Source organism: Spodoptera frugiperda, chromosome 23 (assembly GCF_023101765.2).
Source record: "Spodoptera frugiperda isolate SF20-4 chromosome 23, AGI-APGP_CSIRO_Sfru_2.0, whole genome shotgun sequence".
NCBI lineage: Eukaryota > Metazoa > Arthropoda > Insecta > Lepidoptera > Noctuidae > Spodoptera > Spodoptera frugiperda.
The window spans coordinates 6,057,674-6,082,966 of NC_064234.1; the positions used below are offsets into that span (position 1 = coordinate 6,057,674).

Consider the following 25,293-nt stretch of genomic DNA (forward strand, 5'->3'; position numbering starts at 1 on the left):
GCACTGCGCTGGTTTGAAATACCTACTCTGCGGTCGACCCGTTCAATTTCGAGTAGCTCGCGGCGCCTAGAAAGTAACGAGGGGCCAAAATCAAACTACGGTCTGTAACTATTGTATATTTATTTATCCGTAAATAGTGGAAATGTTTGCCTAAAAGAAGGAATGATACAACAGGTCTAGAAATACAGCTATAAGAACCGTCAGTGACCAAAATGTAATATCACATTTGAAACATCCTTAATTACATAGAATATTCAAAATCCTATCTACTCAGTAATTGTCTGTAAACTCCTACACTAAAGATATGCTATAAATGACAACAATAATCTTGTTTTCTATTAAAGATTCTCAATACAATCAGTACAATGAAACTACTTTCAGAGGAATCTTAAACCGAACTTAATTAACCATCGAATAAATTATAAACAATACATTGGAATTGTTGTTTGTATCATAAAATGAAAATAATGTCAATGGCACAGGATATGTTTCATTCAAACATTTTAAAATCAAACAATCGTCGTGGTCACTTGATTCTAAAATATCCATGCTTCTTATTATATAGGTACGTATGGAATAATTACAATGAATAAAATAAAGTATAAGGGCACAGCCTACATTACTAACATAAAATGGCAATATTTACTGGAATGCTGAATTAAATAGTAGCAAATTCTAACAAACAATATGCTTTGGAGTATAATAGGTATACGTAATTATACTATTTGCATAAACAGTAGTGTTCAGTAACGAATTCGTATAACCGATCGATATTGTTGTTCGCGGTATGTTCATGGAGTGACCATGACATACAAAAGGTATTTGAGGGCTGTATTTATTATGTTACACAGCACGGAATCTTTTTCCAAAGTTAAACGTAATGGAGATTACACATTGAGCTTGCACATAATTAGTGCGTGTCACGCAGTAACAAATAGTATAATACAGTATTCACTACAGCTTACGTATACAATTAGCAAATTACAACCAAATAAATTAATGCCAATACATCGATTTCAAATAATACTATAATACTTTTTCTAATACAATTAAACAGGAAATATGCATAGTAAACAATACAGGAACAATAAAACTAAATTATTTGAGTCTCATGAGTTGGATGCATATTTCTTATTCGACTTTCATTAGCTTACGGAAATCTATTACTAAAATCACAACGCCAATTGTCTTTTCTATGTTTCATGTGCACAAACATTATAAGTAATATCAATTTATTACATTAATAAAGCAATCATGCTTAAAATTATTATTTGGAAAGCCATGTGTATTGCGAAGCAAATGTGGCTCAGGCTTAAGTACTTAGCTTAGCTAACAAATTAAATAATTCTGAAATTGAATAAATAATTATCATTATTTTGGCACACGTATAAATGCCATAGCAGCGAGTATGCTTAGAAGAATGAATGAGCACTCATCTCGCGGTGTACGAGTGCAGTTGTCTTCACATACGTGTTGCTTGTCTATTGACGAGTACTTTCTTACTGAGGTCGTAAGGCAAGTACCGGTTAGCTCGACGCTGGATGTAAGCTCAGCGTGAGGCTTACAGGAACACATCATCGGTGAAGTTGACAACGACGTGGTCGCGGCGCGTTTCTGGCTCGTCAGCAGGCACGGGCGCGGGAGGGAGGGGCAGAGGGAGTGCGGGTGGGAGGGCTTCATCCCCAGGGGAGGGAGAGGGCGGCGGGTACTCGCGGATGGTGCGGAGGGGCTCACCTGGGTGGGAGGGGGGCTCCGACTGTAGCACGTCCTCGAGGGCCTCCTCGTTTAGTGTTTGGAGCGCGCCGCAGATCATTTGCTCCTCCAGAGTTACCTGACGTCAAACGTACATTGTTAACATTCAACAAGCAAAAATTATAATATTAAACTCTAGATAACTAAAACATAAAAAGTAAGTTCTAATAAACTAGTACTAAATGGTTTTGTCATATTGAAATAAAAAATTAAGGTAGGTCACGCAGCCCAGTTAAATCTAAATATGCGCTTATAACAAAAATATTTAAATATGACAGAAAAAGTACAAAGAGAAGGCATTCAAAATCAAGTTTTATAATTTACTAGCAAACCCGGCGAACTCTGTTTCGCCACCAATGATTTCCCTGTATTCCTGCTTTTCTTTTGAATTTGTTTCCGATTTTTTTTTGCTATAAAGCTTACGGAGAGACCTTTCCAACGAATGCAAAACCATGGAAATCAGTACGTGCTTTCTGGAGTTATAGCGTCAGGAAGGAAAACCCGACTTATTTTTACAAAATAGATAAACAAGTATACAAAATGAAAAAAGACGAGTAAATTATTAAGGGAGTAGCAAAAACTTTTCCTAAAAGTTTCTCAAGAAAAGTCGGTCAGTTTCCATGACTTGAACTAACAACGTAAGATTTAGTCACATCACTACTGTTTTCCCTTCAAGGGGTACAAGTACGACACAGGTATTACTATACTATACTATAGTAGTACACAGACTATTTATTTGTTGTAGTTTATTATAGTGCCAATAAAATACATTACTATAATAATAGAGAAATATTAATATGGGTAAAAATGATGGTGCTCTATAATGAAGTCTACATTATTGAGTGATAATATTACAATAATCACCTGATACTCCGCGTAGGGCTGTAAAATATACGTTCCATTAATATCTAGCTGGGGAATGTGAGCGTTTCTAAGTATAGGTAGGTAGCTTTCTAATTATTAGCAGTATGTCTAATTACGTATTATAAGTAGTCGTATTAACTTATTAAGAGGGAAATAAGTCCACGGAGATATGTGTGAAGGTTTAGATTTGTACTTCTCTTATGAAGAGAAAGCCTACAACAGTGGAGTGTCACGGGCAAATGATTTGTGTGTCTTTTCTTTTCGAATATTCCATATTTCGAATTTCAAATATTCCACAAAAAAATATAGTCCAGAGATTTAAAATAAATCCAGTAAATTCCTCAGCCTGGACTGCATAATTCTTTTCCGTTTTTATTCTAATTAATATCTGATAAATAGTCATATGTCAGCTACAGTAGAGGTCGTCCGTTAATATTTATAGACATTAGACAGTCACCCTCTATTCTCCAAAAATAACTAAAAGAACCTTTGAATAAGACTAGTTTTCAATATTTTAAATTCATCTGAAATTTCTTACGCAGAAAAAAAAAACATTCCTAAAATTATCAACGAAAGAATTGAACAAACAGCAGATAACTAAGTAAATTGATAAGGAAATCTTTAGTTAATATTGAATTTTCCTCCATTTCTTATCAACGAACTAACATTAGGCTGTTTATTTACGAATTAATATCTTGGCCGGAAAAAGGACAAGTCTTGAGTAAATAGATATTATTTATATAGCGTACGTTATGTACATACCTGTTTCTCAACGTTTGAAGGCCGACTGCGTTGGGTCTCTAGTGTGTGTCTTGGTGGCTTTGCAGAGTCAATTTCCGTTTCTGCTGATTTTTCTGTCATTACTGGAAACGAATGAATGAAGTTTTAATTTTAAAGTCCAAATATTTGAAATGGATGAGGATTAAGGAGGAATCAAAATATTATGCAGTAGCGGTGCTGATGATGTTGATAATATAAGTAATTATCAGTTCTCATTTTCATTATAATATAAATAATCAATTCCCGTTCTTCCCTCTTTTTTTCATAAATTTTTAATAAAAATATATGTTAAGTTAGGTTTTAATGATTTCATTTATCATGAATATTGCAATGAAAATCTTTTTTGATTATATTAGTGGAGATTTTACCTGCTACCGTCGGTACCGTCGACGGCATATTTGCTTCTAGTTCACGTAGATTTACAATAAGCAGTTTGAATAATTCCCAATCTCCAAAGGGCAGTTCTAGAACCTGTAAACAAATTAATATAAAGCTTAGTCGTATTTACATGTTCGGATACTGAAATATGGGCGGTTGGAGGAGGGTTGTACATCAAGTGACGCGTGCCCAGACTAGACCCGACCATTTTCACCTTTCAGTAATGAAGAGAACGACTGAGAAGAGTGTAAAAAGAGTTTTGAAGCGAGTCTTGTTTTTAAAATCGGTGTGGAAGTTATACTTCGATGGTTCATATATCGTATGTTTCATCAACGTCACTTACGCACTTCACCATTAACTTCCTGGAAGTTGCGCACTTCTATAAACTTTATAGATTCAGTACTAACTAGAGTAAAGTCTTGTCGCCGTACTCAGTCATTTCTTGGTTACTTAACCCAGTGCATAGCGAGCGATTTCGGAACAAAATCGTTGCTAAGGAATAGTTTCACTATCTCTGAATTTATTCGCTGAGGAGACATCATGAAGTAATGTTTATAGCAACGTTTAGCAGAAGTGTTAGTTACCGGTTCGAGGTCCTGCAGCCTGCAGACGGCGAGCACGAGTCCGCAGACGTTGTGCCTTGTGAGCTGCGCGGCGCAGTGCTCGGCGCCCGCGCCCAGCGCCTGTCGAACCACGCCACATACCCGCTCCACGCTCAGCGTCGACAGACGGATGTTGGACACGTCCGACTGGAAAATATACCACCATAAAATTAAATATTGTATTCTTACGACTGCATTTTGATTAAATACCTACGGTTAAAAATTAGACTAATATCCTATGTTATATCACAAGTTCCTGCGAATAAATTTCTATTTCTATTTAAAAGTTTATATTTCTAAGCAACTATTTGCGGAAGAATTCTAATTATATTTTATAATCCAATGCTGAGATTTGTGATATTTTCTTGAACCAATTTTCTTGACCAATTTTGTTGAGTAAGAGAATGTGGTATCTATTTTCAAAACAAATTGATGCTAACTTCACTAAAACATGATGTACTATTTCTTTAACAATATTCCTCTGATCAAAATAGCAACATTAATGAAAAGAGGTTATGTTTCAATTTAATTAAAGTAGAAAATATTACATATTACATGAAAACGAGTACTCACCAAACTAGGGAACGCAGTCCTCAGCATATGGAAAGGATTCTGCGTTGGTTGCTGTGGTTGTGGTTGCTGTGTCGCTGGTGGGGGTTGGTACTGCGGTGGGGGGAATGGTTGCGAGTTGATGGCCTGGGGGACGAACCCCGCGCTAGTGTTGGCCCACCCCACCCACATCTGCTGAGCAGGGACCGGACCCGCCGCCGTCGGCTGAGTCGGTGGAGACGAACGCTAGAACATGTGTAAAGATGGAAATTAGTATTATTGTTTTTCTATTGTACAGTGTATTTATTAGAGGTCTAGTCGAATCAGAGTAGATTTCTTTTCAAGGATTCCGTGAAGAACTTTCAAATTGAAGTGTTCATTTGGAAGATTCATCATGGTATTGTTTTCGTTAAAACATTAAATGTTATTGATATATTTGCGATTTTTGGATTGATTATGTTAATTGTTCTGTTCTAATAATGTACTAAGGGTATTTTATCGCAAAATTAATGATAATAATAATTCCCTGTTTCAGCGAAGTTGAAAAGTTTGATTTAACAACAAACTTGGCCCTCTTTTGTCTGAACAAAAATTGCCGTTTCAAAAATAAATGTTGGGTTTTTTCTTGAACCTTAGTTTAAAAGTAATATTTCGGTCAATGTTTATAGTTGTAAACATTTTAAAGAAATCACCTCTGCGGCACGTGTTTGGAACGAATAATTACGTGAAGTTATATTTAGTGGATATTGACCTCGTTTTTAAATGATACGTAGATTAAAATAGAACGTTTGGTATGTAACAGAGACTAACTTTTATAATATTTCGTATGAATCTAGAACTCGGATTTCAAATTGTATTGATACTGTTGACATGAAGTTTTGGAATTTAGAATATTTCAATACTTTTTTTAGACGGCAAATCCAGTTACATCTCCTGCCTTGTGCGAGACGAGAGGGAGTGTCAGACTCTTACTGACTAAAAACCACCCCGTTCCTACTCCTGCTTTTCGAGCCGGACCCCTGGTAATCTCGCTAGGTAGTCCGTAGCTCCGGAGAATATTTCAATATTACAATATGCTCGTCCTCTGTCACTATGACCTTAATAACTGGCAAAACAATAATGCTACACAATTTGTTTTAGATTTTTGTGACCATCTATGTAAGATGGTTATTTGGTACAAATGAATATGAACTCTCTTACGTGTTTCCTAGGGAAGAGTTTGGAGTGTGGCTGCCTCGTGTGTGGTTGTCCCCAAGTAAGGCCGGCGGCGGCCGCGCCTGCAGCGCCCGCGTCTTCCTCCACTCCACTTTGCATTTGTTCTTCTGTAAGGAGCAATGTAATTATGAAGCAAGCATTGATATATTTGTTACGGTTATTATTCAGAGAAAATAATGTGGGACAACAGTCCCATTGAAGGACAAAGAGCATAATCCTAGATGATAAAGGAATGAGAATTGTAAGTATACCTCACTTGCTCGAAGTGGGTCGGCGATTTCAGACAAATAAGACTGTTATTCTATTAAGTTGTCTTCAAGAAGTTTTCTATCATCGTTTGTCTTGTAAGTAAATAAGTAAATATAGCATGTATAACCAGAAAAAGGTGATGATGTATAACCAGAAAAAGGTGATGATGAAGCTTGAACTTGAATCTGACTGAATGTTTATTACATCTCACGATGGTTATTCTATTGAAATTCTATTGAAAAATGTACCTTTGATAAGCTTCTTAATGTAAGGATCAAGGTTGATGGTGAACGGCAGGAATATCTTGAGATCTGCTGCAGTGAGCGTGGCGCGGTGGAAGCTGAGGAACACCTCCAGTTTCCGCTCGTCACGGTCCAGCTCCATCAACGTGCTGGCTTCACGGAGACCGCTCATTAGGGGTTTTACTCTGTTGTAGAAAGGGAATTATTAATGTATATAGTTTTTTATTTTTATTTTTAATAAATGCAGCTACTGCCATTTGGGCGATATATCGAGCTATGAAGTTAAATAATCGAATCAGATTTAATTGAGTGAAACATTCAATATTTATTATTTAGACATCTTAATATTATTATGACGCGACTTATCAATCAAGAAATTCTCTGAAAATATTAGGCGCAGTGTCTCATTGCAAGCTATAGAAATATTTGATGAAAAACGTTTATAGATGTTCCAGGCTTTATGACAAAAGGAACTTACTTTTCATAAATATGTTTGAGTGAGGTGGAGTCGTCGATGTGCTCCTCATACGTCTCGTGGTGGTAGATGATCCAGGAGGTGCGGAACGGCCACTGCTCCGTAAGGTTCACCCACGACGCCAACTGGTACCAGTTAAACTCTATCTGGAACGCCTTTAACAGACGACCTGAGGGAAAAATGTGGATGAGTGCAAACTTCAATTTAAATCTTAGAGAGTAATTTATTATAGTTTGTCACACGACGTGCACTTCTGAACATAGGTCTCCCCCAATGACACTCAGATAGTTGATTAGGGTATTAATACTTGTTATTATTGATTAGGGTCAAATTACTATGGCAAGATTTCTTCAGAATACAGCGAATAATATTGTTGTTGATGTAAGGTTATAAGATAATAATGTCACAATATAATATAGTAGAAACAGATTTAAAACTTCTATACTACTATACCCTTTGCGCTATAACAAGGTGCGGCTGACAGATGCCAGTATGACGTTGACGTCTCTCTTTAGGGATGGACATTAGAAAAATCTTTTTTTATCGCTATCGATACTCGCAGCATACATTTAATTCTCTTTAATTTTTTTATTAAATGTGTGTGTTATTTAGTTGTGCAGTGTAACTACGTGTATATATACTTGTCAAAATAAATATTTTATGACCGAGCCCTGAGGTGTTTCAGAGTTTCAGTTTTACAGAACCGTGAAGAATATAAGTGTATATTAGTTTGTATATGTTACTAAAGCAACCACGATCTTTCAGATTAAGTACCACCACGCATTATCAAAGGCGCCGGAAATTTCTACTATATATTTGTGCTCTGATAAAGTCACTGTGGTTTGGGCAGAGAGAGCCGCGTCTACAGTAGATTTACCCACATAATTAAAGGTTTTTTAAGAGTGATAATTGAACGACGCATAATTTTCGTTTTATATTCTAAAAAAACATCGACTACCTATCCATCGTAGCAGTACATACCATCACTAAACACGACTATGGATTTACGTTATACGCATAACACTTTACTTTATTTTTGATTTCATTTGATTTTATTTAAAGACTAGAACATTCCGGTTGGATTTAATTTAATTAACTACACTTCCGAATGATATAACATAATACGAATGTGATACAGTTAAAATACTAAGGCATAATTTTTAAATCGCAGCAACTTTCAAAGAGTGATACGAAACGTTACTGAATCTGTCAGCCGCACCTTGTTACGGCGCATAGGGTATACATCACTATATTTTTCAACTCTAACGTTATCTCTCTAAAGTTATCTTACCAGTAACATACAGCACGTTCATAAGCCGCCTCATGCTCCTGGGATTAACATCGCTGAAGTAGTCATCAGTCAGTAGCACCCTGTTGAGGTCCGCGGCCCCCGCACCCCCCACGCCACCCGTGGCCCCCCTGTGGAGCCCTGAGGCTACGGACGAGGCCACAGACTCCGAAGGCCGGAGCCGACGTTCCCGCGCCGCTTGGCCCTTGATACGCTCTTGACTTGACATGAGTTCTGATGTTGAAGATAGACGGCGTGCTGATACCTTGGGTTTTGGAAGGAAATTTTGATTGTTAGATATTTTGTTTTATGGATAGTTTACTTTGTACCAGTTGTTTAGATGTGATCATCAAATTAAACTTAATTGATGACGAATCTTGCTGAATTTTGGGCAGAAATATGTGTTAGAACTCGACATAACATAAAGAGGTTTATAACTTACAAAATTGTAAGCCTCATAATTACAATATGTTTAGCCAGATGCGTTAAGTAGACATTTTTAACTAAAAATAATGACACCACAAATATGTTGTATCATTTCATATTTGGATCACTCAAACGGCTGGAAGAAAACACCAAAGGTATTCTAATCAAGCAACAAAACTACTTACAGATCTCTGCAGTGAGGTAGAAAAGTCATCAGCCATGATGACTTGCATTCTTCTGGCGGCAGTTTGCTGGGCAGTCTTCACCCTGCGTAGAGCCGAGTTCTGGAGGTAGAACGGCAACTGCACCATGTTTCGAAGGTAGTCCCATCCTCCTATGTTGCTCTCGCAGAACGCTCGCCGACTGTTTATTTCCACTGCCTACTCGGAATTGTGTAAAAACATGTAGTATCATGTATGTAATGTATGTAAAAATGGGTAAAATATTCTTTTATTAATGATTTCTTTTGCATTTGCTGTTATTTGGACTGAATAATAATGCAATTATTAACAACATGTATGGATTTCCACTCAGAGTATAATGGGACATACAAAAATTCCGTAAAAAAAGAAAAATAAAGACATCAATGTACTTTTCTAATAGTATACCACAATATAAGTTTAATAGACAGTCTGAGAGAGATAGATTATCATAGAGAATGGATTTTCCTAGACAAAATATTTAAATTATGTACAGTAGACAATAAGGTATATGTTTGTCTAGCAAGTCATACACATGATAACATTGGAAATTAATACTGTGAGATATTTATGGCATTGTAATATCTACGCGTAATCGATACTCATTTGTAACTTGATCAGTTCTATTTATTGTATTCTGCATTGAACCACGTATTATATTTAGAATAGATGAACTACGTATAAAATTTTATTTAATTTTTTTAATTATTATTATCAATTATTTATTTAAATACACATCGTAAATGAAATGAAAATGATTTCTTTCAAATATATAGAACAAAATCATGTCTATTTCAATGCACGTTTAAACATTTTGTATAAATAAATAAACCTGATTTTGTCTGTATGAAATGACAAAGAAAACTCAAAATTTCACGAAAAATCCTAACAGAATATCATGCAACACAGAGCAATGACTAAAATATACACCTGATAGTTTGTATTTGAAGAGATCATGCAAGAACATGATTGTAACAACGTGGGTTGTCCGCAGTCATACATTCACGTGACAATAGCAATATTATATAATATTTTCCTTATAAGAAAAATAAGGAAAATAAACGAGTATTTCACCAAAAGTTGGTATAATAGTTGTCGCTTTTCGATTTTATCCGTAATTTAAACTTAAAGCGTCGAAAAAATTATCCTCATCAGATTCGTGAGGTAAGGTATCCAAAAGACTGGCAGCATTACCACGTTGAATGGTAATGCCTTACCTTCGACCAAGGTAGTAGCCAGCCTTTCGGTCACTTTAAGTGTCAACCATCCTCTTTACAATAACTTTGTATTTAGGTATCTATAATATTAAGTTACAGCTTATATGGTGTAAGCTCCGTATTGCTCATGATTATGAGCCCCTTTGTGGCTCGAAAGTAGTCAGGCATTCTCGAAATTTACGTAACTCGTAATTTTGATTTAAAATTTATACCACAGTAATTAAAAGAGAAAATTATTTTAAAGTATGACTACGGACATTATAACAGAGGGTTTCGACAAATTGGCACAACATCGAGGTCCAAGCTAACAGAGGGAAGGTACAAGGTAAACACCAAACACAACATATTATATCACGACCTTGACTGACTAACCTCCATCCAAGCAACCTGCATGAAATTCATAAATACTAGTAAGAAATATTTCATTTTGAAAGGTATCTTAACTAACTTCTATTCTATTCTTAAACTAGGTTGAATGTTGTGAAAAATAGAAAAAATAATAAGATGACGTGTAGTAATGTAGTATTATTCTATCTGCTTTATTTTTCAAAGTAAATGTTACTTTATTATCTTTGTTAATAAGCTTCAGAATTCAATACGAATTTTAACAGAATGGCGATGCGTTGTGGATGATAAACAATCTTCAGATTACTATGTGTTTGCGAAATCATCTGATAAAACTTTTATTAATTTAGATTTAAATACTTTCTCATCATAACATTGAATTTAAACAAAACAATTAAGGAGAAATAAATTGTAGAAATCGAAAACTAAACTAAACATTACTATTCGAATATTTTAAGGTTATGAGTAAAATGTGACATATTTATTAAAGCTAATGAATACTATTGCTTAATATTGATCTATATTTTTATAAATATGTATGCTCACCTTGCTGATGATGTGTGGGTCTATGGCCAGGAGTAGAATGAAGGGGCTCTTGGGGTCTGAGCAGAGAGCATGGACGGCGTTCAGTAAGGCTAGCACCTTCTCTTGTTCGCAGCTGTCTAAGGCATCCACTACTACCACTAGGCGGGTTTGTTGACCGGTGAACGCGTCTAGACATGATACCTGTGGAAATGAAGTTAAATACATGATAATATGCAGAAATTATTTATCTTTGATTTAGATACATATGCAAGTAGAAACTAGTGGTTTGTTGGGCTCGCTATTGTGTTGTGGAAAAACAAAAATAATATGGTGTTCTTAGCAGGTTATGGGCTATCGTTCCATGTAGTTAATACTTGTTATGACTGAGTATCGAATCGACTGGACCTGTACTCCTAGTATGAGTTTGCTTTACGTTTAAAGTACATAATCGGAACGAGAGCGCGTTCTGATTGGCTGGCTCGAATAAACCAACCAATCAGAGCGTCGAACGCGCTCTCGTTTCGATTAGTACAGGTTAGGAAGAAACCTAATCTGTACTAATCGAAAAGGTTTTGAGGGTTGACGAAAAAATGTTTTGGTCACCTTATTAGGCTAGATAATAAAAATGTATCTTATACTATGTAAGTAACAACAAACTTAGTACATACCACATGCGTCAAAGCCTGGACCTCAGGTCTCAGCCCGGCCGGAGAAGATGCAGCAGCCCTGGCGAGCCTGGAGCGCGGCGCGCGGATGAGCGCGGCGAGTACCCGTGCGCAGGTGTATAGGTTGGCGAGCAGCGCGGCGCCGCTCACTGCGCAGGCGCCGATCATCAGCCCCTGCTGGATCTCCCGCCGCCTCAAGGACGACCCTCACTCATTGAGCCGTCGGATTCTAACTCTTACTTATAGCCCTCGGCTATATATTTCTAGCTCAATATTTGATCTTTGGTTTTAGCTTTAGGCTCGCCCCTCATACACGGAACTCATAACACATACTGGTGTATAATATGTGCAACTCTGCCTAAGCCGGTTTCTTACAAACAACGAACTACTATGACTAGTGAAAACATTTGACTTTTATTTGACTGATACACCTTGCACCCAATTATTTAGGCATAATAACATAACTGTGGAAATTTCATTCTAATAATTCGTCACTTCTAATAATTATAACTATACCGCAGCAGATACTAAATACATTAAATCAATAGAAGATTTGCAGAAACTCACTGTGGGTCAGGATCCCGGTCGGTTAAGTACATGATGAGCACGCAGAAGCCAACGATAATGCAGGTGAAGCACAACTCGAACGTGATTATGTGGGGAATACAGCAAACTCGCCGCCATCTGTGGAACGCATTTATTTATGTACATATTAGTTATTATATCATTATGTCCTTGTTCTGAGTTTAGACTTGATAAAAAAATATTCTTTAAGTAACAGTGTGCATTTTTGTTTGATTCACATCTAACATCTTTGGTTTTATTACTGATAAATAAAATAAATTGATATCTTGAGACAAGATGTTCTTTTCGTCGGATCATTCAGCAACAGCCGTCAACTGAGCTAATTGTTAACTGACACATGCGTGCTGCCATCTGAACAGGTCCGCTCAAACTGCTGTGGTTCTTTCCTCAAAAGACCACTACAGAATAAACTTGCACGGTTCTCCGACATCTCTAATTGATTTTGTCTGGACTTTAAAAGAGACTATGACCTCTGAGTTTGTTTCGGCATTTCTTCTCAGAGTAGTCGGATAGGAAATGCCGGCCTCATCTAGCTATTTGAAATATTGACGTGTAAAAGTGTTATTTTATAATCTATTTACAGAAATAAATATCATTCATCATTTATTCAAACACAACTAACAGACGCTCAAAAATATTGCTGTCACTACAAAACTTTATAAAATGACCGAGATGGCGTTATATTTAACAGTAATCAGTATGCGGGTGTAAATTTCTTACACGTTTAACAAATTATCTACTACATTAAATAAGCGTAAAAAAGATTGACTTACTTCCAACCAGACGTAGATGACACAGGTTTAGGTCGGAAGGCTCTCGCCAAGCGAGTGCATATCCTCCCGTACTGACACTCCAGTGCCTCACCTAAGCTCGCTATCATTTGAACTACCATTGCCTCTCCCTCCTGTCCTCCCCCGCTTTTCATACCCTCCGTGAAATGAAATCTGGAAACATATTTTAGTGTGAAAAATAAAAAAGATTTTTTGAATGAATGAATGAATGAATGATTTAGACAAAAATCTTTCAAGCATAGTTTCATTTCAACGTAAAGAACATGTAAAAGTAACATTCAAATATTTTTGTCACAATTTTTGAAAACGAGGAACTTTGAATCCACTTTAAAATCGTATAATGTTAATTTGTTAGTCTAGTTTTTGATCTTTTGCGTTCGACTTTAGTCTTTGGATGGAGTAACCAAGGGTTAAAAAGTTGTTTAATTAAATATTTAATTGTGTTTACCTTATAGGTGTCGCTGGCAACGCTCTAGGGTCGTTAGGTCCCGGTGGGTGGCAGAAAACCACCTGCAGCGCCAGTAACAATGAGCTGAACTTGCGGCCCAGGGCCGACAGTACTCCTCCCGCCCACCACCACTCGTATCTACACACAAAATAATATTTCAATAACATACTTTCATATTATGAAGTTATGAAGCGTAAATCATTATTATATTATTATTCCAATAAATTATGCTGAGAAAATGTATGATTTATTATCAACATCAAATAAGCTCCTGGATTATACAGGACATTGCTCCTAAAGATTTGGAGTTCAATGTTTCTATAAATTAACCATTGCCAAGAATAACAGTTGGTGTACAAAACATCTACAATATACACATACAGGTATACGTAGAAGCATAAATTATGAACACTTGTCTCAGTACTTTGCGCAATGGTTGCGCAAACAATTTGCGCATCCACTTTGACAAGACTAGTAATTTTTTACTTTACTACTACGCATAGAAATAAAGTTATGTAATAAGAACTCACTTATTCCCAGTGTACCAGAGTATATACAGGGCTATGTATATGAAGGCGAAGAGCGCGAAGCAGAGCCCTAGCGCGACGTAGGGCGGCGCCCCCGCCACGGCCGCGACGGCCGACGCAGACAGCGCCACGTGCCACGCGCCCCACCACACCGCCCACGACCACGCCCAGCCTGTCTCACTCCATTGCCGGGCAAAGTTCTTCATCTCCTCTGCAAATACCAATAATGTAATAAGCATTTTTGGCTCTTAACAAAGATTATATTGGAAAGTCTCTAAGTTTCAAGAGATTGATCGATGGGTCACTCGTTATAACATAGAGACTATTAGCAGGTGAAAATTGGGTATACTCTGGTGCTTCTCCTCTGGGGATTAAAAGGTGTGACTTTGTGTTTGATTGATGTGAATATCGACCATACGAAGCTATGTTTTATACTGTAAACTGTGGCTTATTAGCTTATTTTAAACTTTAGGGTGTACATTCTAGAAAGCACTAGATAAACATCTAGTTAGTATCTATGATATATATGGATTGAACTGGATAGTTCACAGTTCATCTATAACGAGCCAAACTAACGATATAAGAAGTTGTATATTTTGGCTACTCTACAGTCCACCGAAAAATATAGTAGGCGACGAAGCGCTAATTGATAAGTGGGGTCTTATATAAAATGTTTAATGATTTATTTAGAAAGGTATGTCATGACAGGGTGGGCGTGCCAACTGAGCCGCATTTTAATGACGTGCCAACATAATGGTCTTTAGAACGCTATACGTTCTATGATTTTATAGGTAGTGACGTTACTGATTAATGAATCATATGGCCATTATGTAATGCGTATATTGTTTACCTGTTTCGACATTGCGTATCGATCGATATCGATATATTGACGCACGACTTTTTCTCAAGCTTGTTTACTACTCTTACAAAGTAGTGTGACCACTTTATTGTTATGTACAATAAGTTTACATACCTAGATTTATAGTGATTAACAATAACAGTGTTGTATGGCAGATTATTATTATTATTTAATTATGAGGAAGAAGGATAATACATAAAGATGATCTTACCTTTAAGTTTATTGAGCAAAAATGATTTCCCCGATCCCCATCGGGCGTATAGTCCGACAGTTATTGGTACTGAAAGGCTTGGTTCGGACAGCATATCGGCTAGTGCAGCACTATATAATTCATAACCTAACATATTCTCATTGTCTTCATTAGTATTCAACTTGCGGGCGCCAAATATCTGTCCTAGTATAGTCTTATTGTAACTCATATCTATATTGTAAGGAGTTTCATTCAATTTATTCGGCTTATACAATAATTGACTGTTCTTCGGATTCCTTAGGAGTATTTCCACGATTTGCTGTAAAAGAAAATATAATATATGTAAGAGTAAGTATAGCTTGTAGATCAGCCCATATAAGTAGCTTATTTTTATTAAAATATAGAACCAAAAAGACACGTTTAATACTTTTTTGTGAACTGTACCTTTAGTACGAATTTGCTTTACTTTGCTTGATTGGCCGGATCGAACGAACCAACCAATCAGAGCGCTGAATGCGGTCTCATTTCGATCTCGTTATACGTAATACAAACTCGTACTGAGCCCTCTGGTGTCTATTTTGTTACGTATAAGGATAAGAAGCAAATAATTTACGTTGAACTATACCTCCATGCATTAATAGAAGATAGGATATAATGACACTAATCACTCAAGACGTGAAACTGATTTAATAAAGCAATTACTTGTTAACAATAATTATTATCAACTTTACACATTTTCCTGTTTGTAATCGAACTGAGTTTTAATGAGTTCAAGCCTTTTAATTTGTACAACAATCCTAGATTAATTGATGATACATTTAATATATTTGAATCCAATTTTAAAAAGTAACAGCCTAATGGAATGGCCTGATTATTTTTGAACTTGTTTACGGAATATGCATATAATATAACTTTCAAAACATGAGGCTGAAAAATTAAGCCACATATCAGAAAATACTAGTTTATATTTTAAACAAGCAATTTTCAACCAAGTAACAGAAAATCATCAGAAATAGTTGAAAATTAGTACATAATATGTTAATGATACAGGATAACTTAAAAACATACAACTGCACGTGCAGCGTGTAGTGGGTTCGATTCCCGCTCGAATCAACTCTTTGTGTGATCAGCCAATTATTGTAATATCTGTCTGGGTGTTATGTGTATGTGAACTTGTATGTTTTTAAACTCACTCACGACTCAGGAGAAAATTCTTAGTGTGATTAATAGTGTTGAGCAACGCATTTTAACAAAAAAATATTTATATTACCTTAGACCGAGCCCTCATGGCGATATGCAGCGCCGTATCTCCCCTGATGTCTGCGACGTTGACGCGCGCCTTGCGTTCCAGCAGCAATTGTACCATTTCCGCATTACGAGAACGCACCGCTCGCATCAGTGGAGTGTCGCCGCTCTGTGTGTTGTACAACAAATTAATTACAATCGTATAGGCTTGTGGCTGTGTACAACAAATATATTATACATTACAATTATATTAGCTTCTACTATCGGTTTCTTGGGATAAAAGTGTTTCTATGTATAATTCCAGATAATAATGTATATTTATTTCATTCAGATAGGTGCAGTAGTTTTTGCGAAAAGGAATAACATATATACATAGTACTAAGGTAAAGACATACATTGCCACAAACTTTCATATTAATCATAATCTGGTCTGTCTACAATTGTCTAATTAAAAAAATAACAATGTACGTTTATACTAATACACTATAACAATTCACAACCCTATTAAAATAGGATTAGTACAATAACTGAGGAGTAGTGGATACACTATAGTTTTCAATACTGGTCTTTCTTTGGGATATAACCAGAGCACAAATTTATACAAAGTAGGCACCTATAATCATGACAGTCTTGTACCTTACATAAGATTAAAGTAAGTTGCTAGTGAATCATAGTAATATAATTATTTCTGCAAAATCGTGCCAACCACAGGGGGATTTTTTCCAGTTTAATTGCATAACGTTACATACGCATTACACACATAATTTATATATGTTGTTATTACAATGTAATTTATTACAAATGCTAGAGATACCTAACTTAGGCTTTTCCATAAAACAAGTAAGTACTAAGGAAATATTGATTTTGTAAATAAAAGTGTACATTGGAGGATTAACGTTATCAATTTTCTTAGTCAAGAAAACATCTTATTAACTCATTTTACTTTACGAAACACACACTAACACAAAATCATTTTTTTTTATCTTCAAACAAATTTCAAGTCTATCCCAATATAAATAAAGACTATTTTGACATACCACAGTACTATGTTCGAGGTCGGGGTTGGAAGCCAGTAGCAACTTGAGTATGGCCACATGTCCTTTCTCCGTGGCAGTGTACACCGGCGTCTTCTTCTCTTTGCCTGGCAAGTCCACATCCACATGTTTCTTTAGTAGCGCTTCCACTATATTCTTGTGTCCGGCTTTTACTGCGTGGATTAATGGCGTGTCTTTTGATTGGTCCTAGAAATAGAAAATTATAGGTATTTTGATTGTTTTAGTGCTTTAGTGTGTATATAGAAGCTGTTAAGCTATTTGTTTTCGTTAGGTTTGAAGAAATTACAGCCAATTTAAATTAGATATACGGAAGAATAAATTTTTTTTTCTACTTCATGTATTATTAAGCTCTATGTACTTTATTTTTTTTTTTTTTTTTTACATTTAATGGGTCGACGTTTGACCGCTATCTCACCTGATGGTAAGTGATGATGCGGCCTACGGTGGAGCACGTCTGCCCATAAGCAACCTATTCACTCGGGCCTTGAAGACACCCAGGTTATACCCATCAGGGAACACAGACTCCGGCAAGGAGTTCCACTCCCTAGCAGTTCGCACAAGGAAGCTTGAAGCGAAACGCTTCGTGCGAGTGGGTGGGATATCTACCATGAAGCGGTGACGCCTCGCCGATTGTCTTGTGGTTCGATGATGAAAAGGACTAGGGGGAATCAAGTTGTGCAATTCCCCCGCACACTCTCCGAAATGTATCCGGTAAAAAACGGAAAGGCTTGCGACCTTGCGCCTGTGTTCAAGGCTTTGAAGCCGGGCCTCCACAAGCGCATCATCGTTGATGAGCTTCTTGGCACGCCTTTCAATGTGTTCGAGCGCATCTAGCTGGCATTTAGCCGAGCCGTCCCAAAGGTGAGAACAGTACTCCATACATGACCGAACCTGCGCTTGGTACAGGCTCAGCAGTTGTTTCGGTGTGAAGTACCGTCTCACCTTCGAGAGGATACCCAACTTCCTACCGGCCAGATGCGCCTTCGACTCTATATAAGAGCCGAAGTTTAGCGTTGGCGATAGAGTTACGCCCAGAAGCTCTAGATGATCCGATATTGGAACGGATACATTTCGGAAAGTAGGAGCCAGCGGAAATTGACTCCGTTTGGCAGAGAATAGACACGCCTGGGTTTTGGTAGCGTTGAACTTGACCAAGTTGGCGTCACCCCAATCGGAGACCGCCTTCAAGGACGAGTTCAACCGTTCGACCATGGATTCTCTTAGAGACTGGATCTGTGTTCCGCTAGTCCGCGCATCGGACACATACCTTTCAACAACTGTGCTGTCATCTGCATACCCAAAGATACCGGGCTTAAGCAGGTCGTTGATGTGCAGCAAAAAGAGCGTTGCTGAAAGTACTGACCCCTGAGGGACTCCGGCGTTGATACCAAATTGGTCAGACGAGCAGCCATCGATGACTACTCGAATTGACCGATCCCTCAGGAAGTCTGCAATCCATCTGCACAGATCAGCGGGAAGTCCATATGCAGGAAGCTTGCCGATAAGGCTGTCGTGCCAAACCCTGTCAAAGGCCTTCGATATATCGAGTGAGACCGCTATTGCCTCCCCGTGCTTCTCTATGGCCTCGCTCCAAATGTGGGTGGCATACGCAAGAAGGTCCCCAGTGGATCGGTTGTGGCGAAACCCATACTGCTGATCGCTGAGGAGGTCGTTACCTTCAAGGTATGCCAGGAGCCTGTTGTTAAGTACACGTTCCATACTCTTACAGAGTATGGACGTGACTGAGATTGGTCGGTAATTGTTAGGGTCGGCACGACTACCTTTTTTGGGCACAGGCTGCACGTTGGCCAGCTTCCATGCAACCGGCACTTGACCAGTCTCCAAGGAAAGTCGAAACAGGCGTGTCAGGATTGGAGACAACTCAGGCGCACAGGTTTTTAAAACCACGGCCGGGATTCCGTCGGGGCCACTGGCCTTGTTCACGTCGAGATTACGCAACGTCTTATACACCTCCTTCTGTCGGATGCGAATTTTCGACATTTTCGTCTCGCATACGTTATTTAGAGAAGGAGGTATAGCGCCACCAGTATCAAGACGTGAAGATTCCGCAAATAGAGAAGCAAACAGGTTTGCCTTCTCTACCGCGGTGTGTGCCAGCGTCCCGTTAGGCCCCAGGAGAGGTGGGAGTGAAGGACGGCAGAAGTTCGATTCAACCGCCTTGGCCAGGGACCAGAATGCTTTACTACCCGCTGGGTAAGAAGCCAGTTTGTTCCCTATTCGGCCAATGTGGTTGAACCGGGCCATCCGTAATGCCTTTTTGCATGACTTGGCAGCCCGGTTATAGGCTCTCTTCCTCTGAAGAGTGTCGTCAGCCCTACGACGCCTGGCATCCGCCCATGCCAAGTATGCCGCATGCTTTCGCGCTTCAGCACGTCTGCAGTCGGCATCGAACCATGGACGAGTCCCACCGAAAGATGTCGCGTCCGAGAATGGAATGTAGTATTCCATGCCCTGACGCAACACCCCTGTTATGGCATCCGCACAAGCTGACGGGTCTTCAGTAGAGAAGCAGACAGGCCGCCAAGGATAGGATGCAAAAAAGGATCGCATCCCATCCCAATCTGCTGACTTGTACCGCCACATCCGCCGAGATCCTCTGGGACAAGGATCCGGTGGGGAGTACGTGGATACGGATTTCACCAGACAGTGGTCAGAGCTACCCAAGGGTGAAGATACTGACACCGAGTAGCTGTCTGGATCAGTTGTCAGCAGAAGGTCTAGGCAGTTGGCAGTGTGCGAGTCGACATCGGGCACCCTTGTGGCCTCCTGGACCAGCTGGGTCAGGCCAAGCGTTAGCGCAAGCTTACGCATTTCCCTCCCAGCATGGTCAGTGCACTGGTATGGGAACAGCCACTCCTGGTGATGGGCGTTAAAGTCCCCCAGTAACACCAACTGGGCCGAAGGGTACCTCTGCCGAGCCGCATCCGCCGTCTCCACAAGGTGCTGCGCTAATCTGGTCGTCTCCAAATCTCCGCTGTGCGACCGGTAGACACAGGCATAGAGGATTTTCTCTATGCCTGTGTCCACCAGTATCCACAAGGTTGAAAAACTGGGGTCCTCAAAGTTTCGGAGACGCCGGTAACAGACGCCGTCTTGGACGTATAGGCATACGCCTGCACGGGGAACGAAATTGTGCTCCAGGGAAAAACCTGGGTAGTTCAGGTATGATACGTCCGACGGACATCTGATCTGGGTCTCCGAGAGAAACAAGAGCGTTGGGTTCTCGGTCTCCAGATGGTGATGGACCGCATTGAGATTTGAGTGCAAGCCTCGGATGTTGGAGAGGTGCACTTTGAGGGAGAGGAGTGCAGCCGCTGTTGAACCCTTTTCTTAGCTCTCGTTTTCATAATCGTAAATAAGTTGCTGAGAGAATGGTAGTGAAATGTTTCCCCACACAGGCGACCCCCAGACGCGCACCGCAGTTGGCTACACCATTGGGAGGCCAGCCTGGAGACTGCGGGGACGCCCGAGCCCCCCCACGTAAATCCATCGGGCCCTCTCTTCCGGTCGCCAACCGGCACGATGGCGTATACGTGGGATTTTTCGCTAGATGGCGGGGCAGCCTTTCACGTGTGGCTAGCACGCTAATTGGGCCCCCAACTATCTGCGGTCGGCCAGCGGTGCACCGTGCCTCGGATCCCGCTACCCTCCGCGACTGGCCACCCGATGCAGCCACACCAGCGCGCGCCAGATCGGTCTACCCATAGTGGAACAAACACTTCGACCCATCCTCTCGTACGGCGTCACCGAGCATCGTGGCGGAACACGGCTAGGCCGCTTGGCGACACGGTTTTGCTCGGTGGGTGGTTATAATGCCGACGGCCGAAACCTACCACCTGAGTGTCACCTGTTTAGCACCACCCAGAGGCCACGTGTAGGGGTTCAGTTTTTTAAGGGTGCTCTCCTACGGACGAGGGTGACTCAGCCTCCATATTTAACTATATTTAGCTTTAACACAGAGATGGCGAATTTTTACGTAACAACGTGCCATTTTTTTAAACAAATGTTTTTTGATACATGTGTCGTTAAATATTTTGTTTTTGGTTCTTCGCTAAACATATTTCATGCTGAACTGGAGTCATTTTTGTAACTCTATATCTTTAATGCTATTCATATCTTAAAACAGCGACAGGCATAGGACATATTTTATGATCAATGACGTGCCAAAAATATTGTGCTGCGTGTCATCAAAGGCACGCGTGCTAACAGTTCGCCATCCCTGCTTTAACATAATATTTAAGAGAAGAGAGATATAGAGTTTAGCATGAAGAAAACTATATATAGGCAGATACATAAACATAATAACAGAACTAAGTACAAAACCAGATAAATTATTATCTAATAAATATAAAGAAAGAAGACAAAATCTATTAATAAACAGATGAAATAAGAGTGGGACAGATTATAAATTACCTGCACGTTAATATAAGCGCCGGAGTTAATAAGAGCCAAAGCAATATCGTAGTATCCCTCTTTACATGCGATGGCTAGCGCGGTATACCCGTCCTTGTCTAACGCGTTCACATTCGGCTTGTGTTCTAGCAGCATTTGGACGATCTCGAAGTGGTTGCCTGGAGGTAGAAAATTCAATAGTAAGCAGAAAATTTTTGTTAAGGGAAAGGGGGCCAAATGACCAAAAGGTTCACCTGGTGATAAGTGGTTATAGTAGGCGCCCATAGATACGCGCAATGGTCTTATCGGTTTATTCAACAATTAAATAAAGAATTATTTCACACATTAGACAGACAGACAGCATAACATTTTATTTGACTTGACTAGAAACGCGAAAGAGCCTAATTTAACTACCTTTAAATTAATTAATAGAGCTTTATTGCTTGGAAGCGACAGAAGGTCCTACACATAAAACATGAAATGTTACACTTTTGGTGCCAAACCGCAGATTTTCACACTATATCATATGCAACAGGCAGTTTTGGAAATTAACGTCATGTGTGAAACTTCTGCCAAACTTTGTAATTAATATTGCAGAACTAAAGCTTCCATTCGATATGGTTTATGGCTAGTTAGTGTTGTCGTAGTGGGATAACTATAAAATATTGGAATTTACTGGAACTGCCAACGAGACTCTTCTTGCCTTCGAGTGCACACAAATCATTTGTAATTGGCACAGGTCATGTAATGGTAAATCTACAACAGACTTTAAGTGCAGTAAGAAGGTACAAATCTAAATGAAACTGAGTTTTTAACCTGTCTAATCACATCTAGTTACTGGAGATCAGTTACAGAAAAATAAAAATATTTTTTTTAGGGGGGATCATCTAATTATTTTCCCGCCTTGGGCGAGGCGATAGAGAGTGTCGGTGAGCCTAAAAAGTACTAAAAACCACCCCGTTCCTTCTCCTGCTTTTTGAGTCGGAACCCCGGTAACTCGCTAAGCTGTCCACAGCAACTTTTAATCACTAAAGAATACCTTTAGAAATCAAGAAAAACTGCTAGGGCTGGCTGAAAGGTTGGATTGGCTGTTGTGATCATGCACACCGTGAAAGAGGCTACCTAGTAATATAGAAGAGCTAATGATAATGTAGAACTTACCATGAGTAGCTTGCAGCAGTGGAGTCCAGCAGTACATGCCAGCGGTGTTGGCATCAGCACCAGCTCTTAACAGCGACGCGCACGACGCGACATCGCCAGCCCTCGCCGCCCATGTTAGCGCGGACGTGGCGTACTTGTCGCACGAGTTCGGCCGCGCACCCGCAGCCAATAGCCGTTGCACAACCCCGCTGTGCTTGCGACCCGCTGCCCATACTAGCGAGCTGAAGGAAATTTTATTATGATATTTATTGGTACTTTTCTTCAGGAAAGGAAATTATAGGACTTTAACCTTTTGTAGCTGGTATATAAGACAACAACAGAAAATACATTGTGTCTCGCGTGGATCCGCTCTTCCGGCAAACCACGAGTTAAGGGGTGGTCATGATTCTAGAAATTTTAAGTGAAGAAGTACTTAATGAGTAAGTATAGAAGATACTTTTCTACAAATAAAGGATTTTATTATTTTATTATTATTATGTTTGTTCTTTACATAATCACGGGACCACAGGGTCCCGGACCTTTGGAAGGCGTACGAGGGGCCGAAGCCAACTCGCAGAGGCCCGTTGAACAATCTATACATAGTATAAAACAAAGTCGCCCATTTTGTCTGTAGTCCCTTCGTATGCATAAAACTTTAAAACTACGCAACGGATTTTGATGCGGTTTTCACTAATAGAAAGAGTATTTTCTCCGACAGGTTTTTATATATAATTGAAATACATTGAAACTATATTAGCTGAGTTATAGCGATTTATGTCCAAGAAGTCAGAAAAAAATCTAATTGAAGATTGCATTTGTGCGTGCGCCGCTTATACCGTTGGATACAAGTAAGAACAATGTATAGCAAAAACATTGGTCTTTATTAGTTCTACAAAAAAGTCCGCGATGACATATATCCAGCTTTTTTATTTAAGTCACATAAACTACTTTTCTGTATTAAAAAAACATTTAATTCGTTGGGTGATGTTTAACTGGTGATATAACCAATAATACATATATCCTTATCATAATAAGTAAGTTCATCATCACGAGCATTTAATTTAGATTATTTTTGCAGTTTACAGTGTGTTATTTAGACATATAGTTTAGGAGATATCACGATATTAGTATTGCGGCACGGTACGGGCCGGCCGCGGCGGCGGGGGCAGCGTCCCTATAAATAATAATATTAAAAAGTAGGTACTACGACTTTGATCTATACATATAAGACAAAAAAAAATCTGTACATTACTTAAATATTTTTTCCAAAAACTGATACCCCTATCAAAGAAGAGTCACAGAAACCAAAAAACATTTTAATATTTTAAACGCGGTTAAGGGAAAGAGAAGTTATTGTGAATTGAAAATTAGTATCCAATATGTGTTGGTGCGTTGACTGTATTTGTCGAAGTAGCGGGATACACGCAAACGAAGTTGCGCGGGTCAGCTAGTTTTAATCTAAATGTAAGGGGACATCAGCCGGCGATTATCCCTGTATGCACTATGGAAGTACACCAAAGGACAATCCCCGGTTGATGCAGGACTATTGTGAGATATGGTGAAAGGAAATGATAGGGATATGGGTGTGGGTGGCTGTAGAATAGTTAACCGGTTAACTATGGGGACTATGGCCCCTGCCCCTGACCAATATTGAAAAATACGGATAAACAGGCAGGGGGTGACTCGCAAACTCAATAGTGGGCCCCGGAAACGGCCGCTAGCATGTAGCGACAAGGGAAGCAACATCCGTTGAGCTGCTTGAGGAAGGGGAGGCATCCCACGGCTATCAGAGCAATCCCGGAAGTACGGTCAAGACCCCTACCAGCATCTTACTGGGATACGTCCTTCCCCCAAGTGGAGCTGAAGGCAACTCCACTCTTGCGAATCTCCACTCAAAGCAGCCGATTAAGGCAAGAGTGAGGTAGGAGAGGCCACTCCGGATAGTCACGAGTACCAACCGGAGTTAAAAAGTAGGGCCTCTCCCGGGAGTCAGGTCCGTGGGGTCGCCACTGCCCAACAGCTCGCCACAAGCTGCCTTGCGGACTTATTATTATTATTATTAAAAACTAAAAGATGATAAGGTGGTCTTCCATTTTGTGTCTTAGTTCGATAATAAGACGGAAAATGAGCGCATTTATATTCCTAATTCGCGGATAGTAAGCAACCCAGACTTGTCATAAAAGTTTGATAATTTTGACGATTACAATTTATTGTATCGTAAAGCCTGATATTAATTTATCGCAACTGCATTCTCTGTTCAATTTAAAG

General features: G+C 39.2%; 1 protein-coding gene across 9 annotated transcripts in view; it reads right to left on the bottom strand.

Moving 5' to 3' along the window:
* Positions 1 to 25,293, bottom strand: part of LOC118266905 (kinase D-interacting substrate of 220 kDa B) — a 62,876-nt gene that overhangs the window by 1,494 nt on the left and 36,089 nt on the right. For 7 of the 9 annotated variants that reach the window (XM_050703103.1, XM_050703097.1, XM_050703098.1 and 4 more), the window contains exons 5-26: positions 23,047 to 23,267; positions 21,907 to 22,064; positions 17,455 to 17,658; positions 16,443 to 16,586; positions 15,194 to 15,491; positions 14,127 to 14,334; positions 13,597 to 13,734; positions 13,131 to 13,301; positions 12,340 to 12,456; positions 11,776 to 11,965; positions 11,129 to 11,308; positions 9,006 to 9,200; positions 8,398 to 8,659; positions 7,110 to 7,275; positions 6,638 to 6,816; positions 6,126 to 6,247; positions 4,950 to 5,171; positions 4,359 to 4,523; positions 3,765 to 3,867; positions 3,379 to 3,479; positions 2,617 to 2,634; positions 1,735 to 1,831 (exon numbers count right to left, since the gene is read on the bottom strand). In XM_050703103.1, coding sequence (XP_050559060.1) covers positions 1,735 to 1,831; positions 2,617 to 2,634; positions 3,379 to 3,479; positions 3,765 to 3,867; positions 4,359 to 4,523; positions 4,950 to 5,171; positions 6,126 to 6,247; positions 6,638 to 6,816; positions 7,110 to 7,275; positions 8,398 to 8,659; positions 9,006 to 9,200; positions 11,129 to 11,308; positions 11,776 to 11,965; positions 12,340 to 12,456; positions 13,131 to 13,301; positions 13,597 to 13,734; positions 14,127 to 14,334; positions 15,194 to 15,491; positions 16,443 to 16,586; positions 17,455 to 17,658; positions 21,907 to 22,064; positions 23,047 to 23,267 — 3,659 coding nt within the window. Of the gene's footprint in view, positions 1 to 103; positions 1,832 to 2,616; positions 2,635 to 3,378; positions 3,480 to 3,764; positions 3,868 to 4,358; positions 4,524 to 4,949; positions 5,172 to 6,125; positions 6,248 to 6,637; positions 6,817 to 7,109; positions 7,276 to 8,397; positions 8,660 to 9,005; positions 9,201 to 11,128; positions 11,309 to 11,775; positions 11,966 to 12,339; positions 12,457 to 13,130; positions 13,302 to 13,596; positions 13,735 to 14,126; positions 14,335 to 15,193; positions 15,492 to 16,442; positions 16,587 to 17,454; positions 17,659 to 21,906; positions 22,065 to 23,046; positions 23,268 to 25,293 lie in introns of those variants that run through there. The other 2 variants (XM_050703096.1, XM_050703104.1) reach the window with 2 other exon arrangements.